Source organism: Balaenoptera acutorostrata, chromosome 13 (genome assembly GCF_949987535.1).
Source record: "Balaenoptera acutorostrata chromosome 13, mBalAcu1.1, whole genome shotgun sequence".
Taxonomy (NCBI): Eukaryota; Metazoa; Chordata; class Mammalia; order Artiodactyla; family Balaenopteridae; genus Balaenoptera; species Balaenoptera acutorostrata.
The window spans coordinates 54644537-54662798 of record NC_080076.1 but is presented as its reverse complement, the minus strand read 5'-3'; the positions used below and the strand labels follow the sequence as shown (position 1 = coordinate 54662798).

General features: G+C 37.4%; 1 protein-coding gene across 11 annotated transcripts in view; it reads left to right on the top strand.

Annotated features, from left to right (window-relative positions):
* GREB1L (GREB1 like retinoic acid receptor coactivator) overlaps positions 1-18262 on the top strand; it is a 267385-nt gene that overhangs the window by 181795 nt on the left and 67328 nt on the right. For 8 of the 11 annotated variants that reach the window (XM_057526312.1, XM_057526313.1, XM_057526316.1 and 5 more), the window contains 5 exons: positions 10080-10208; positions 13168-13284; positions 13880-13999; positions 15027-15164; positions 16745-16930. The exons of 1 other annotated variant lie outside the window; for it this stretch is intronic. In XM_057526312.1, coding sequence (XP_057382295.1) covers positions 10080-10208; positions 13168-13284; positions 13880-13999; positions 15027-15164; positions 16745-16930 — 690 coding nt within the window. The remainder of the gene's footprint in view (positions 1-10079; positions 10209-13167; positions 13285-13879; positions 14000-15026; positions 15165-16744; positions 16931-18262) is intronic. 2 more of the 11 variants (XM_057526315.1, XM_057526314.1) reach the window with 1 other exon arrangement.

Sequence of the window (18262 nt, the reverse complement as noted above, 5' to 3'; positions counted from 1 at the left end):
GAGTATATGCAACAAACATTTGTGCACAAATGTTCATAGCAGCTTTATTTGTAGTAGCCAAAAACTGGAAACAACCCAAATGTCCATCCAGGTGAATGTTTATCCAGGTGAACAGATAAATAAATTGTTATATACAACTCAATAAATAGTAATGAGCTATTGATATTCATAACAATATGGATGGATTTCAAAATAATTAAGGCAATAATTCACTCAAAAGAAGCCAGACAAAAGAAAAAAGAATATCATTCTATTTGTATAAAACTCTAGGAAATGCAAACTAATCTAAAGCAGCTCAGGGAATTCCCTGGCAGTCCAGTGGTTAGGACTCCATGCTTCCACTGCTGGGAGCCAGTGTTCTATCCCTGGTCAGGGAACTAAGATCCCACAAGCCGTATGGCCAAATAAATAAATAAATAAATAAAGCAGATCAGTGATTGTTTAGAGCAAGGGAAACATAGGAAAGAGGGATGACAAGGAGATTTAGAGGTGATGAATGTGTTCCTATTTTGACTGTGGTGATGGTTTCACAAGTATATACATATGTCAAAACTTATCAGATTGCATACCTTAAGTATGTGCAATTTATTGTCAATTATGCCTCAATAAAGCTGTTTAAAAAATGAATAGTTCAAAATGGATTAAAGACCTAAGTGTAAGGCCAGACACTATCAAACTCTTAGAGGAAAACATAGGCAGAACACTCTATGACATACATCACAGCAAGATTCTTTTTGACCCAGCTCCCAGAGAAATGGAAATAAGAACACAAATAAACAAATGGGACCTAATGAAACTTAAAAGCTTTTGCACAGCAAAGGAAACCATAAACAAGACCAAAAGACAACCATCAGAATGGGAGAAAATATTTGCAAATGAAGCAACTGACAAAGGATTAATCTCCAAGATTTACAAGCAGTTCATGCAGCTCAATAACAAAAAAACGAACAACCCAATCCAAAAATGGGCAGAAGACCTAAATAGACATTTCTCCAAAGAAGATATACAGTTTGCCAACAGACACATGAAAGAATGCTCAACATCATTAATCATTAGAGAAATGCAAATCAAAACTACAATGAGATATCATCTCACACCGGTCAGAATGGCCATCATCAAAAAATCTAGAAACAATAAATGCTGGAGAGGGTGTGGAGGAAAGGGAACCCTCTTGCACTGTTGGTGGGAATGTAAATTGATACAGCCACTATGGAGAACAGTATGGAGGTTCCTTAAAAAACTACAAATAGAACTACCATATGACCCAGCAATCTCACTACTGGGCATATACCCTGAGAAAACCATAGTTCAAAAAGAGTCATGTACCAAAATGTTCATTGCAGCTCTATTTACAATAGCCAGGACATGGAAGCAACCTAAATGTCCATCGACAGATGAATGGATAAAGAAGATGTGGCACATATATACAATGGAATATTACTCAGCCATAAAAAGAAATGAAATGGAGGTATTTGTAATGAGGTGGATGGAGTTACAGTCTGTCATACAGAGTGAAGTAAGTCAGAAAGAGAAAAACAAATACAGTATGCTAACACACATATATGGAATCTAAGGGGAAAAAAAAAAAGGCCATGAAGAACCTAGTGGCCAGACGGGAATAAAGACACAGACCTAATAGAGAATGGACTTGAGGATATGGGGAGGGGGTGGGGTGAGATGTGACAGGGTGAGAGAGTGTCATGGACATATATACACTACCAAATGTAAAATAGATAGCTAGTGGGAAGCAGCCGCATAGCACAGGGAGATCAGCTCGGTGCTTTGTGACCACCTAGAGGGGTGGGATGGGGAGGGTGGGAGGGAGGGAGATGCAAGAGGGAAGATATATGGGAACATATGTATATGTATAACTGATTATCTTTTTTATAAAGCAGAAACTAATACACCATTGTAAAGCAATTATACTCCAATAAAGATGTTAAAAAAAAATGAATAGTGTAAGAACAGGTTAGGAAGCTATCTGACTTAACATTAATTATAGGGGTAATTGTGTTTTAATTATAATGTTTTAATTAAATACTACTATTTGAGTCAAAAGTAAAATATGGCTGACAAATAAATGATGCAGCCTCAGCATGCATTAATAGAAATATTGTGTCTTATTAGAAGGACATTAATTGCAGTCTGAATGTGAAAATAGGTCCAGAGTACTTTACTCAGGAAAGAAGCAAATTATGTAGGCTAAGTTTAATACAGGTGCCAAGGGCAAAAAGAGAGCTTGTAAAGATTTAAGCTCTCAAGCATCTGGAAAACACTTAAGATTTAGCAAGACAAATATTTATTGAATATCTACTGTGTTCTAGGCACTTGCTAAATATGTTAATCGCTACCGTGAGGTAGGTTTTAGGACCATTTTGCAGATTATGAATCAGAATCTCAGAAAAGGTTAATATTTGGTTTTTTTAAAAAAGTTATTAAGTGAGAAAACCAGAATTCAGATTCTTTCAACTTGCTACTTAAATGGCTCCCTTTTTAAAAACATTTATTTATTTTGCTTTATTTTTGGCTGTGTTGGGTCTTCGTTGCTGCGAGTGGGCTTTCTCTAGCTGCGGCGAGAGGGGGCTACTCTTCGTTGCGGTGCGTGGGCTTCTCATTGTGGTGGCTTCTCTTTGTTGTGGAGCACGGGCTCTAGGCGTGCAGGCTTCAGTAGTTGCAGCACGCGGGCTCAGTAGTTGTGGCTCGTGGGCTCTAGAGCGCAGGCTCAGTAATTGTGGCACACGGGCTTAGTTGCTCCACGGCATGTGGGATCTTCCCGGACCAGGGCTCGAATTCGTGTCCCCTGCATTGGCAGGCAGATTCTTAACCACTGCGCCACCAGGGAGGTCCACATTGCTCCCTTTTTTAGAAAGTTATTCCCCCCCAATGATTTTGCACTAACAGAGAATTATTCAACTATTGCATAAAGAGGATAAGTCGTTTTGGCTTCTTTTTTTCCACTCTATTTCTTTAACTATGATGTGGCAGACATTGTGCCAGGAGCTGGGAATGCCCTCAAGGAGCTCATGAAAAATAGGAAATTACAGACTCCTACAACATAGAGCATAGAGCTGTGACTTGCTCAAGGAATTTTCCAAGTTTGCAAATCCTCCAGTGCTTACAAGTTCACTAGTAGAGATAATCAGACCTTGGTGAGATACAAATGCTGGGCAATCAGCTGCTTACTCACTATCTAAGCACCAGATTCTGCACAACAGCCTACAGTTCAAATTCATGTCTGAGCAAGATCACAGGCTATTGCATTTTGGACATTGGGGCTGCTCCCAAATAATCAAAACCACTAGTGTTAAATGCTGAATATGACAATGTCACCATACCTGATAAATTCAAGAATAGAAGCATGCGCAAGGTGGTAAAGATTAGGTAATAACGTGAAAGGATTTACATTTTGGAAAGTTAACTCTGACCTTATCTAATGCCTAACTGTGCTTTCTGACTACGTGCTTACAGCATATGGCCTTTTGTGACTGGCTTCTTTCACTTGACATAATGTTTTCAAGGTTCATCCATGTTGTAGCATGTATCAGTACTTCATTCCTTTTTGCTGCTGAAATACCCATTTTATAGATATACCATATTTTATTTTTCCATTTATTTGTTGATGGACATTTAGGTTGTTTCTACTTTGGGGCTATTATGAATAATGCTGCTATGAACATTTGGGTACAGATTTTTGTATGGGCATGTGTTTTCACTTCCCTCTCATTTTATAGCTAGGAGTGGAATTGCTGAGTCATATGGTAACTCTGTGTCTATCCATTTGAGGAATTATTTTCCAAAGTGGCTGCACCATTTTACATTCCTACCAGTAATGTGTGAGGGTTCCAATTTCTCCATATCCTGGTCAACACTTGTTATTGTCTGTCTTGTTTTGTTTTAGCCATCCCAGTGGGTGTAAAGTAGTATCTCACTGTGGTTTTGATTTGTGTTTCTCCAGTGGCTAATGATGTTGAGCATGTTTTCATGTGCTAATTGGCTATCTGTACATCTTCTCTGGAGAAGTGTCTATTACAAATCATTTGCCCATTTTTCAGTTGGGTTATTTGTCTCTCTATTATTGAGTTGTAAGAGTTCTTTATACATTCTGGATACAAGTCCTTTACCAGATATATGAGTTACAAATATTTCTCCCACTCTATGAGTTGTCTCTTTACTCTCTTGGTGGTGTCCTTTGAAGCACAATTTTTTTTTTATCATGATGAAGTCCAATTCATCTATTTTTTTTTTTCTTTTGTTGCTGTACTTTTGGTGTCACATCTAAGAAACCATTGCCAAATCCAAGGCCATGAAGATTTACTGCTATGTTTTCTTCTAAGAGTGTTATAGTTTTAACTCTTACATTTAGATCTATAATCCATTTTTGGTTAATTTCTGTATATGGTGTGAGGAAGAAGTCCAACTTCATTCTTATGCATGTGGATATCCAGTTTTCCCATAACATTTGTTGAAAAGACTATTTTTTAATACCTTGAATTTTCTTGGCACTCACTCATTTCAAAATTCATTTGCCCATTAAATGTAAGGTTTTATTTCTGGATTCTCAATGCTATTCCGATGATCTGTACATCTTTCATTATGCCAGTGCTGCACTGATTGATAATTGTAGCTTTGTATGAAGTTCTGAAATAGGTAAGTATGAATCCTCTAGCTTTGCTTTTCTTTTTTGAGATTATTTTGGCTATTCTGGGCCCCTTGCATTTCCATATGAATTTTAGAATTAACTTGTCAATTTCTACAAAGAAAGCAGCTTGAATTTTGGTATGGCTTGCTGAATCTATTGAATCTGTAGAACAATTTGAGGAGTATTGCCGTATTAACAATGTTAAGTCTTCCAATCCATGAGCATGGAATGTCTTTCCATTTATTTAGGTCTTTAAAAGTTTCTTCTAACAATGTTTTATAGTTTTCACAGTATAAGTTTTACACTTCTCTTACTAAATTTACTCCTAAGTAGTTATTTTTTCTGATGCTATTGTAAATGGAACTTTTGTCTTAATTTTATTTTTGTGTTGTTCATTGCAAGTGCATAGAAATACAGTTGACTTTTGTATATTGATCTTGTATCCTGCAACTTTGGTGAACTCATGTATTAGCTTTAGTAGTTTTATAGTGTATTCCTTAGTATTTCCTTTTTGTCCATTTTATCTGAGTCATCTAATTTGATGTCTTTATGAGTTAAGTAGGGCTGCCATAACAAAATAGCACAGACTGAGTGGCTTAAACAACAAAAATTTATTTTCTCACAGTTCTGGAAGTTGCAAGTCCAAGATCAAGGTGCAGTAGGGTGTTTTATTTTTCTGAGGCCTCTTTCCTTGGCTTGCAGATAACCAGCTGCCTTCTTGCTATATCCTCACATGGCCTTTCCTCTGTGCATGCACATCCCTGTTGTCTCTTCCTCTTTTTTAAAGGACACCAGTCATATTAGATTAGAACTCTACCCTTATGGCCTCATTTAACCTTAATTACTTCTTTAAGGACTCTATATACTGTCACATTCTAAGGTACTAGAGATTAGGGCTTCAACATATGATTTGTGGCGATGGGGCACAATTCAGTCCATAACAAAGGCATACAATTGTTCATAGTATTCCTCTATAATTCTTTTTATTTCTGTAAGTTTGCTAGCAATGCCCTCTTTTTCACTCTTGATTTTAGTAATTTGCATCTTTTCTCTTTATTTCTTGGTCAGTCTGGCTAAAGTTTTGTCAATTTTGTTCATCTACTCAAAGAACAAACTTTTGGTTTTGCTGATTTTCACTATTGTTTCTCTATTCCCTACTTCATTCATTTCTGCTCTAGTCTTTATTATTTCCTTTCTTCTGCTTATTTTGGGTTTAGTTTACTTTTCTTACTTTTTTTACTTGAGATTTTCTTCCTTTTCATTTATTTATTTTTTTAATTTTTATTTTATGTTGGAGTATAGTTGATTTACAATGTTGTGGTAGTTTCAGATGTACAACAAAGTGATTCAGTTATACATATATCTATTCTTTTTCAGATTCTTTTCCCATTTAATTTGTTACAGAATACTGAGTAGAGTTCCCTGTGCTATAGAGTAGGTCCTTTTTGATTATTTATTTTATATTTAGTAGTGTGCATATGTTAATCCCAAACCCCTAATTTATCCCTCCCCCCATACCTTTCCCTTTGGTAACCATAAATTGTTTTCTAAGTCTGTGAGTCTGTTTCTGTTTTGTAAATAATTTCATTTGTATCATTTTTTTAGATTCCACATACAAGTGATATCATATGATACTTGTTTTTCTCTGACTTACTTCACTTACTATGATAATGTCTAGGTCCATCCATGTTGCTGAAAATGGCATTATTTCATTCTTTTTATGGCTGAGTAATATTCCATTGTATATATGTACAACATCTTCTTTATCCATTCATCTGTCAATGGACATTTAGGTTGCTTCCATGTCTTGGCTATTGTAAATAGTGCTGCAATGAATATTGGGTACATGTATCTTTTCAAATTATGGTTTTCCCCAGATATATGTCCAGGAGTGGGATTGCTGGATCATATGGTAACTCTATTTTTAGTTTTTTAAGGAACCTCCATACTGTTCTCCATAGTGGCTGTACCAACTTACATTCCCACCAACAGTGTGGGAGGGTTCCCTTTTCTCCACACCCTCTCCAGCATTTATTGTTTGTAGACATTTTTATGATGGCCATTCTGACTGGTGTGAGGTGATACCTCATGGTAGTTTTGATTTGCATTTCTCTAATAATTAGCGATATTGAGCATCTTTTCATGTGCTTTTTGGCCATCTGTATGTCTTTTTTGGAGAAATATCTATTTAGATCTTCTGTCCTTTCTTCCTTTTTTTTTTTTTTTTGGCCATGCTGCACAGCTTGTGGGATCTTAGTTCCCCAACCAGGGATTGAACAGGGACCCATGGCAGTGAAAGTGCTGAGTCCTAACCACTGACTGGACCACAAGGGAAGTCCCCCTTTTTAATATAGGCATTTACAGCCATAAATATTCCTCTAAACACTTTTTAAACAGTATCTCATAAGTTTTCAATTGTCGTGTTTTTATTTTCATTTGTCTTAAAGTGATATATAATTCCCCTTGTGATTTCTTTGATCTATTGGTTATTTAGTAATGCATTGTTTAATTGCCACAAATTTGTGAATTTCTCAAATTTCCTTCTGTTATTGATTGCTCATTTGATTCCACTGAGGTTAGAGAATGTATTTTGTATGATTTTAATTCTTTTAAGTTTATTGAGGCTTGTTTTATCACCTAACATATTGTCTTTCCTGGAGAATGTTCCCTGTGCACTAGAAAAGAATGTATATTCTGCTTTTGTTCAGGGAATGTTCTGTTGATATCAGTTACATCTAATTGGTTTATAGGGCTGCTCACGTCTTCTATTTCCTTCTTGACTGTCTCCCTAGTTATTCTATCCATTATTGAAAGTGGGGTACTGAAGTCTCAAACTGTTATCATCAAATTGCCTATTTCTCTCTTCAGTTTTGTCAGGATTTGCTCCATGAATTTGGGGCTCTGTTGTTTATATGTTTATATTTTTATAATTGTTATGTCTTCCTGGTGGATTGATACTTTTATCATTATAAAATGTCATTTTTCTTCTCTAGTAATAATATTTTCTTAAAGTCTATTTTTTCTGGTATTAGTATGGTCACTCCAGCTCTCTTCTAGCTACTGTTTGCATATATAGTGTGTTTTGTCATACAGAATTTTTAAAGTTTTATGTAGCTGAATATATAAATTTTTTATGGCTTCTGCATTTTGAACAATAGTTTGGCCTTTTCCATTTCAAGGTGATAATTGACTCTCCCATGTTTTCTCCTATTATTTCTGTATCATCAGTTTTTAAGTTTCTACTTTTGGTCCATTTGATTTTGTTTGGTACTTGGTGTAAGCTGTAGATCCAACTTAATTTTTTTCTTATATATCCAATTGCCACAGCACAGTTTATTGAATGGTTCATCTTCATTGCTGCTTTGAGCTGCTACCTTTATCTTATACTAAATTCTTATGTGAATTTGCATCTGCTTCTTACTGTCTTTTTTCTTCCATTGTTCTGTTTGTCTACTAATGCACTAGGACCACAGTATTTTATAGACTGTGGTTTTATGTCTTATTATATCATCATGTTAGCCTCTTGTCATTTCTCTTATTTTTCAGAATGTTTCTTGCTATTCTTGTTTGCTTATTTTTTTCATATCAACATTACATCAATTTGCTTACTTAAACAATTTGCTTACTTACTAATAATTCTAATAGTAATTCTAATAATGTCTAAACCTGTTGGTATTTTCCTAGGATCATATTAAATTTATGAATTAACTTAGATTGATTGGCATTTTTTTGACATTGAATATTTCTGATCTGAAACATGGTTGTCTTAACGTTTGTTCAGGCCTATTTTCAAGGTCTTCAGAAAAAATTTTTAATTTTTAAAAATCTTTAATATGAAAAGTTAAAAATAGAGAGAATAATATCACAGACCATCACTGTGGACCTATTACCCAGCTTAAATAATTATGAACACATGGCCATATTTTCAGTATTACTGCCTCTCTCCCTCCCTCCCTCAATGTTTTACAACAAATCCCAGACATTATATAAGAAATATGATAAATTTTTCTTCATATAGTTGTTAATTTCTTATTAAGCTTATTCCTAGGCCTTTTATCTAACTGTTGTTCATTGTTTTTATATAGGAAGATTTATTTCTGTGCATTGATTTTGTACCCTTTTGTTATTATTTAAATATTTGTTTGTGCCAATTTGAATTCATTGACTTGAAAAGGTTACCACCCTTTATAATTTGCTAACCAGATTTCACCTGTATGCTCACCTGGACTGTTAGAAATATGCTAAAATTCTAGGTATAAACTAGTGTAGTAAGCTACTAGTCTTGCACCAAACAACATATTTGTGGCCTGAAACGTAATAACCAACCTGTGTAGTGACATGTCAAATTTACCTGGGATTCCTGTCCTGTAAGTTTCTCTGTTAATACCTGAAAAACTCAGGTTGTCTTCAGTTTCCTGTCACTTTATAATGTTTTTATGTGCAGTTGCTGGTCTCTATTCTTCCTGTAGACCTTAAAATCACTCCCTGATGTAAGTCAGTCCCTCAGAGAGGCACATAACTCTTCTGAGCCAGTAGGGAACCATTTCAGTCTTTTGAGTTCTTATGATAAGCACTGATCAGATGTATCAGGAATCACATTGTGGCATGAGCACTAATATTTTAGATCATTTCTAATGTAGCACCATCAGTATCCTGCTCTTTAGAACACTTTGTTTTTCAAACTCTCCGAGTTTTAACAGTCCCTTTGACACTTTCCTGTGTTACCTGATTAAGCTGTTCTGCTGGTGTAGAGTCAGGGATTTGGGGTCTATTATATTCATTTCGGAAAACTCTAGTTGGCTGGAGTCTTTATCTCTCCCATAACCTGCCTCTGAAATGGCATATGGTTTTTCTGCCAAATAAGAATTTTTCTTTTGGATGTCTCTGGTGTTACATAGGGAAAAATTCTAGTTTATTCCAAATATTAAAGCAACTTTTCTTCAGAGAAAAGTTCTTTCCCCTACATTGCAATGACTTAGCTTACACGACACTTTTTAAATGACAAACTTATCTGGATAGAGATAAATATATCTCATTAAAATATGGCTTTGAGGGAAACTGTGGAGACAGTTTTAATATGGCACATGATGATATCCTTGATGCCACATCATATGACTTTGACCAAGTTAAATGGCTACCATTATTTAAGGTAATAGTACCAGCCTCACTGAGTTCGTATAGGAATTAGGTGAATTGATATATTTAAAGTGCTTAAACTTAAAACTAGCACCTAGCACATAGTACCCACTAGTGAGTGTTTGTTAAATACATAGAAAAGAAAATAAAACCTATGTACAGAGAAATGGACTTTCTTAAAATAGATCAAGGGAAAAACTGAAATTCTATAGTCTACTGTAGTCTCTCTCAGCTCACTCTTGTTGAATTAACTTCCTTCCTGCATATATAGTTTCTAATTTGAACAACCTCTTTCATTTTAAAGATTCGCCAGTTCTCAGTCCAGCTAATTCTGCAATCAATTTAAGTGGAGCTCAGGACCTGACCCGGAATAAGAATGTTGTGAAGCCACTGGCTTTGTCTTTGCAGGTTGTAGGGAAGACTTTTGCTGCAGGTGATGTTTTCCTCACTTATATATATATTTTTAATTTATTTATTTTTAATTTATTTTTGGCTGTGTTGGGTCTTTGTTGCTGCACACAGGCTTTCTCTAGCTGCGGCGAGCGGGGGCTACTCTTTGTTGCGGTGCACAGGCTTCTCATTGTGGTGGCTTCTCTTGTTGCAGAGCACGGGCTCTAGGCACACGGGCTTCAGTAGTTGTGGCACGCGGACTCAGTAGTTGTGGCACACAGGCTTAGTTGCTCCGCGGCATGTGGGATCTTCCCGGACCAGGGCTCGAACCCGTGTCCCCTGCATTGGCAGGCAGATTCCTAACCACCATGTCACCAGGGAAGCCCTCCTCACATATATTTATTTGGTAAATACCTAGTCCATAAGAGACTTGTGTGAAATTTAATTGACAGTTTGGTAGAAGAAAACAGAAGCTCCTTCTTCGCCAGTTGAAAGCAAAAGTGGGGCTGTCTACAATAACGCATTTTTATACAAAACTTTGTGTTTTCTGTGTTACATCCAGAAGAGTCAGTGAATGACATTTGGCACACAGGGGAGACAAAGCAGGTTGATTCTGTTCAATAAAAATTTCTTGGATACCTGCTATAATGAGGAACTGGGGATAGATACTAAGATAAATAAGGCTCAATCCCTGACCTCTAATGTACTTGTAACCTTGCAGAGGAGATCAACCTAAAAGAAGATATTTTCAGTGTACTGCAATAAATACATAATATCCTAGGGGAGCACAGAGGACGGGGGGTTAGCCCAGCATTTTAGGGAGTAATCGAGAACGAGTTCTTGGGGACTTCCCTGGTGGTCCAGTGGTTAAGATGCTGTGCTTCCAATGCAGGGGGCGTGGGTTCAAACCCTGGTCAGGGAATAGGGGAAAGGCATTTCAAATTCAGGGAAAAGCAGGAGCAAAGCTTGAAAGGAAAAGGAAAGGAAAGAAGCAGCATGACATGTGCAGGAACTTCCAGCAGTTTGGACTGGTTAGAAACATACAATGTAAAACTCAGGGAGTAGCAGGAGGTGAGCAAGAGGCAGAAAAGGGAAAGGTCATAGGAGGTCAGGATAAGAAGTATGGATTTCACTCTATAACTTATGGCACAGGGGAGTGACATGGTCTTATTTTAACTTAAGCTAGATCATTTTGGCAGCAAAAAGAAAGCTTTGGGAATACAAGTTGCAGGTCATTCAGTAGTCTGGGTGAGAAATGATGAGGTCCTTGACCAGGGTGAGACTAGGTTGGAGAGGAGGAGACAGATTGGAGAACTACTCAGGATGTAAAATGAGCAGACTTGACTGATTAATGGGAGCGTAAAGCAGAAGAAGAGGTCTCAGTTGACGTCCATCTTTCTGGGCTAATGGTTAGTACCGTTGCTTGAGATAGGGAATACAGCAAGGGGAGCAGGTTCCCCAGGAGGAGATTGTGAGTTCAGTTTTGGACATGATGAGTTTGAAATACCCATGAGGCATCCAAGTGGAGCTACTCAACGGTAATTTAATTTATCGTAGGGGGAAAGTAGGACTAATGGTATAAAGTTGAGCCACCAGCATATGGTTAAAATCACCACGTAAATAGTGTCAGCCAAGGAGAAATGTCGGGTAAGGCAAGCTATGAACTAAAGGCAGACCCGTAGAAAATTTCAGTGTTTAAGAAAAAAAAATGGTCCGAGAGGTAGAAGAAAAATAAAGAGAAAGAGAACCTATCATTCTTGGAAACTTTCCAATAGTTAGGTATCATAATTTATCCAGACCACTTTTGTTCTTACTCTGGTCCAACAATTCTTGCGGAATCTGCCTTCTGTTTAGATTACAGACTGGAACAAACTGAATCCAAGTTTTTACAGCATAGAAGAAAAATTAATGAAATTATGGATCTTGGCAGTAATCATCATGATTGCTAAAACCATCAGATGAGAGGCCGATGAACAACTTTGTAACTTGAAGATTAGGCTGACAACTCTTAAACCCACTGATGAATCTTAACATCACAAGAAAAGAGAAAACTGGTCATTATGTGCCTCTTAATGGAAGTATACAACAGGACTTATGAGATACTCTTGCCAAAAAAAATCAAACTTGAATCTGAGCAAACATCTATATCTAATGATTAGTTTAGGAATTAGAGGAGACATCAAATGACACCATGGATATCCAATCAGCAAAATACAGGAAATGAGAAATTCTGCCAGGTTTTCAGCAAATAAGTTGTTAGAAAGAAAAAGAAGAAGGAGAATTCTATAGATTAAAAGAGGTTTAAGGGACATAGCAACTAAATTCAGTGTGTGGATACTTTTTGAACCCCAGTTTGAACAAATGTAAAAAGCCGTTTCTGAGCTGATTGGGAGAAATTTGATTACTGATGGGATATTAAGAAATTATTGATCATTGTTAATTTTAAGTATAAAAAAGATCACGGTTATGTTTTTTAAGAGTCCTTTTCTTTTAGAAACACATACAAAAGTATTTATGGATGAAATGATATGACAAATGAGTTTGCTTCAAAATAATCCAGAGCCCATATGTGTGTATGTGGGTGAAGGGAAAAGATAGGGAGTATAAATAAAGCAGGATTGGCCACATGTTGATAAATGTTGAAGCTGGGTGATGGGTACATATTTTATATACCCTTCTCTCTGCTTTTATATATGTTTGAAAATTTCCATGATAAAAGGTAAAAAAAAAAAAAGTTTTCTCTTCTTTTCTACCCACCATCTCCAAAGACTTCACTGAAAATAATTCTAAAAGATCTCTTGGGGTCCTAGAAAATTATTTTGGGTGACATTTCATGTTAGTTAAAGTACTACTCTGATGGTTGTAGTTGGCTCTATACAACTGGGCTGTTCCGTCAGTGGGATTTCTTTGAATCCTATGTGAGGTTTGTCATGGTTGCAGCATCACAGAAAGCAGTGTCCTGCCCAGACTCTGTTCTGAGTGGCTCCTCTTGTGTACCACAGATGCTGCTAATGGAAACAGTAGCCATGGAGGAAAGAGCAGTGCGTCTAGCTCCACTCCAGCCCGCCCAGGGAATTACTCTTTGTCACCAAGACCTAGCTTTGCCTCAGGAGACCAAGGTACAATACCCATCTTAAAGTTTTGAAATAACACTTAATTATGGAAGAAGTGCTCCAGAGAGTTTGAATGATGAATTATCTGGCAGCACACTCCCAGTTTTTCCTTAGCTTCTCGTACAATGTTTTGAAAATTTATGATTGGTATGAACAATTACGATTACATATCTTGGTAATTCTACAAGGGTGGGCCTACCTAGGAAATAACATTGAAACAAATATATAAGAAGTGTCTTGAAAAGCCATGGGCTTTGATGACCAAAGTACAGGGTTCAAAGTTCCTCTCTGTTGTGTGACTCTGGGTAAATGTGAGCCTTCCTTTCACCATCTACAAAATGGGTATAACAATGTAGTTGTCCTACAACTTCACAGGGTTGTTGATAGAATCAGATGAAATAATCTGGGTGAAACGGTACATTGTAAAACAGCCTGCAGCTGTTAGTGCTGTTAGTGTGTGACTTTTTCTAACTTTATCTTTACCTCTAGAAAAGTGACTTCGACTTTCTGAGTATAATCATAGTAAAGGTCCTATGTTACTTTGGCTTCTTTCCCTTCTTCCATTACTAAGGACAAGGCTCATCTTTCTTTTTGTATTCAGCTACCATGTTCATTTCTGGGCCACCAAAGAAACGACACCGAGGATGGTATCCTGGGTCACCTGTCCCCCAACCTGGTTTAGTTGTACCTATTCCTGCAGTTCGCCCTCTTTCAAGAACTGGTAAGATTTCAACAGAAGATGGGTTTTAAGTTTCCTTAAATTAACAAAGGTATCTCCCTCTCTCGTTCTTTCCATGAACCCTTGAAGATAAATTTCCTTAACTATTGTGTCCAGTACTATAGCAGCTAATATTTTGTCCCCATCACATCTGCCATCCCTATAAGCACATGTGCGATCACAAAAGATCTTGATTCACCATCTGTCTTTGTTTTACACTATAGTATCAATAAACCACTCTTTATGTAGGGCGTGATGCTACCAATCCACCATTATAGAGCATAAATGAACTTGCTTTGCCAATAGTGGTATTTGATGTATCCTCCTGTGATCTGGTTCCTTATGTGACCTATACTTATTATTTCTGAATTGGATGGTTCAGTCTGTGACTAGAATCCTGAAAAACCAACTGGTTCTCCTTTACAATATCCAAGCTGTGGCCATTTGGTGCTTACAATTAAATGTTCAAATGCTCATCTACCTTGCTGTATGAAACACAGACAAATGTAAATATACCAATTCTAAGACATAGATGGGGTTCTTTAAAAATTTACATTTGTTTAAAAAATGATTCTAAAATCTACAGAGAAATGATAAATACAAAAAGAATTATGCCGGTATGTTACTGTGGTTGCCTCTAGGTAGTACTGATTAATGATGAATTTATCCTTATTCTCACTTTTCTATACTTTTCACATTTTCTGTAATGAGTAGATATGCCTTGATAATCTAGGGTGGGGGGAGATAAAATACAAAACAGAATCCAAAATACTGTATGTGGAAAAACAACTAGAAGGAAAAACTGCCAAAATGCTAAATAGTAGTTATCTCCAGACGATTTGATAATGGTTGATATTTTTGTTTGTTTTTCTCACTTCTTATTTTATACAATAAACACAAATTACTTTAATAAAAAAGCCATTAAACTTATAAAACTTGCATATTAAAAGTATTAACACTGTGTTGATTTCAACTATATTTCATTTATCCTTCCTATCTAATCCTTCTTGTCAAACAACTTTTTTTCCAGAGTCCCTTTTATCTGCCCCAGTTCCACAGACCCCATTAACTGGAATTTTACAACCTCGACCCATTCCTGCAGGGGAAACTGTAATTGTTCCTGAAAATCTGCTGAGTAACTCAGGAGTTAGACCAGTAATCCTGATAGGTAAGGAAAGGAATTCCAAGTTGCCTGTGTCTGCTGGAATCTAGGAACACTTCTCCATTTCACTGCGTGTCTATTCATGTGTTCATGAAGGTATTCATTGATCCATCTATTAATTCTTTAAGCATTTATTGGTCAGCTCCTTCATGATATCCTAAACATGGGACTAGAAGTTGGGAATAAGGCAAAGTCTTTTGGCCCACAAGGAGCACTGTTTAGTGGGGCAGTCTAGAGGTTCACAGTCAAGCTCTCCATCATCTCAGAGGTGATGTTTCAGCTGGGGAACTGAGGCGGGGATGAGAGCAGACAAGGTTGGGGAGGGCTCATTTCAGTCAAAGGGAGCCAAACCGCAGAGAAAAGGAACAAGCTGAGCCAGCGAAGAGGCCCCACTTGGGAGAACCAAGAGGCCCCAGAGCTGCAGATCTAAACCATGGGGTAGCATTTAGGAGTGAGAACCTTTCCAAGCTCTCTATAAGTGGAGGTGTAGAAATGTAGGGGTCCCTAGATTCCATGACTAATTTAGTGCCTTTCATACCCACATCAAGAGTGCCCTTGTCAGGGGGCTAGCCTAGGCCAGAAGAAGAAGACTGCCGGCTTTACCTTCGGGACTAAACAGATAGGGTGTTTAAGCCCACTAGATCTTTATGGTATGTCTATGTGAGGTGTTATCTGTTTCTTGCAGTTGGCTTGAGCCAGACATGGATGGTTTCACTTTGAGCCCTGTTCTTTATCAGGCTGCCCTATCCACTGCTCCTGGACCTATAGGCACTAGAGGGAATCCCAGTTGTTTAAATTCCATATAGTCAGGAAGTTCTTACTGAACATTTGAATTGCATGCACAGTGCTACTAAGCCTTGGAAAGATACATAAAACATGAGGACCCTCTGGAGTCTGCCTTTTAGAAAGACTCACAGAGGGACTGTTCTCTTCACCATACCACCAATACAGGGTGTATTTTCAACACATTTGTGTCCTATCTACTTCTAAGATGATTTAAGGCTGTTTACTGACAATTAGGAAGAGAACACAACAGAAATGGCTAAGATAGCAAAAAGAGTAAGAACCTCCAAGTCCCTGCAGCTGGAAGAATATTGCTGTTGATCAATGAATTTAGCTTAAATTTTTTAAAAGAAAACCTCAAGAAGTGACACATGTTATTGTAGCTTGTCTGTTTGTTTGTTTTCTGACTTCTTTTCTGAAAAGAAACTTGATCAGGAATTTTATCTGAAAACATTTTATTCTTGCAGTTTTACAAAGGATACAGAGATGTTTCTGCAAACTCTCATCAGTCCTGTATGGCAGAGATATAATATTAACATGTCTCTTATATAATATAGTTTGAGTATTAATATAATTTGAGTATTTTGCTTCCTGTTCTTCTAATTTAATGAAAGAGTAGAATTTAGAATTTAGAGCATTCGCATGAATTCCCTGGGATTGATATATTTGAGTGATTTGTTTGGTAGCCATCTCAGAGGGCAGGGAACTTCGTGAAGCATCGTTGATCCTAGTTGAGCAAATATACCTGGTTGGACCTCAAAAAGAAATGTTGAACTTTACTGACCTGCTTCTATTGGGGGCAGGCTATGGCACTTTACCCTATTTCTATGGAAACGTTGGTGACATTGTTGTGAGTCCTCTGCTGGTGAATTGCTACAAGATTCCACAGTTGGAAAACAAAGATTTGGAACAGTTAGGTTTGACTGGCAGCCAACTCCTGAGCGTGGAAAACATGATTCTTCTGACAATACAGTATCTCGTGCGGCTGGGTAAGCTATTTTCAATAATCATTTGATGGCGACGATTTTTATTCTTTTTTGGAGCATACTTTTTTCCTTTCTTACCCACTTTCTCACATTTATCCACCTCTTACTTTCCCCTCTTTCACGTCTAACATTCTTTTTCTTCAACCCCATTCTCTATGGCTTTTCCCTTTCCTCTCCTCCATTTCTTTCCTACTCCTTTCCTTCTCTTTCCTACTTCTTTTTCTCCCCCCCTATTTCTCTCAGATCGAGCCTCCCTTGCTCCTGGCTTTGCTTCTTTGGGTCCTAGAAGAGATAAATTGCTCCACCTGGTGTCCAGTGCCATAATGGTCCTAAAGTCTCCAAAGTAGTTGATGTAGGCAGACTGTCCAAGGGCTGTGCCATGGGTACCTCCCTTGTGAGTCAGGCCAAGCCACCTTCCTGAAAGTGCAGCTACCATCTGGAATGCAAATGTAGCCATTGTGTTAGACAATTATTTTCCAATTTTCCACTTAGCCTTTTTATCTTGTTTATCCACTGCCCCTACACCCATTTTTTTCTTCTCCAGCTCCATCCCTTTGATGTAGTCCAAACTGCTTCCTTTCATTGAGGTAGTAACTTGGACCTCCCTGGAAGGTTTTCTGGGCTTTAGGGTAAGGGGATACCTAGGTCATGAACCCTTCACTTCCTCTATTTGATATCTCCTCCTGAGCCCCACAGTGGGTGTATGCAGGTGCCCTGACAGTACTTTAGTGGCTCCACAGCATTTACATTGCAATGTCCTTTATTTTGCAAACTGCAGTAGGCCATCTAATATGCAGCCTAATTATATACCTACTCCAGGACTTCAAACCACTGATTTACTTAGGAAAATGTTCAAGATGTAAAATTACACATTAAAAATTTTATCTGCACTCTTGTGAATTTTTTTTAATGTTTTAAAATACTTTGGTGTTAAATAAGAAAAAACATGGGCCAAACAATGTTAAACACACACACATACACACACACACACACACACACACACACACACACAAGCTTCAGCTTCAGTCTTTGGAGATCAGCTAGCAATCATGGCTGCAACTCTTAGTACCCTGAGAGCCCAAAGGCCTGCTTTGACATGGAATCTACTTTGAAATGGGATCTGCTCTGACACGGGCTTTTGAAACTTGCAAGGCTTCAGGTATCTCATGAGCCACTTTCATGATAAATCTAGGACTTGCTAATCATTTTTATTAGTAGGTAGTAAAATTATAAAAATCACCCGGGTCTGACATTTGATGTCATAATTTTAATTGATACATACTGACTTTCAACCGTGTTCCAAGATGAAAAACTAGCTTCTAGATGTATCCAGAA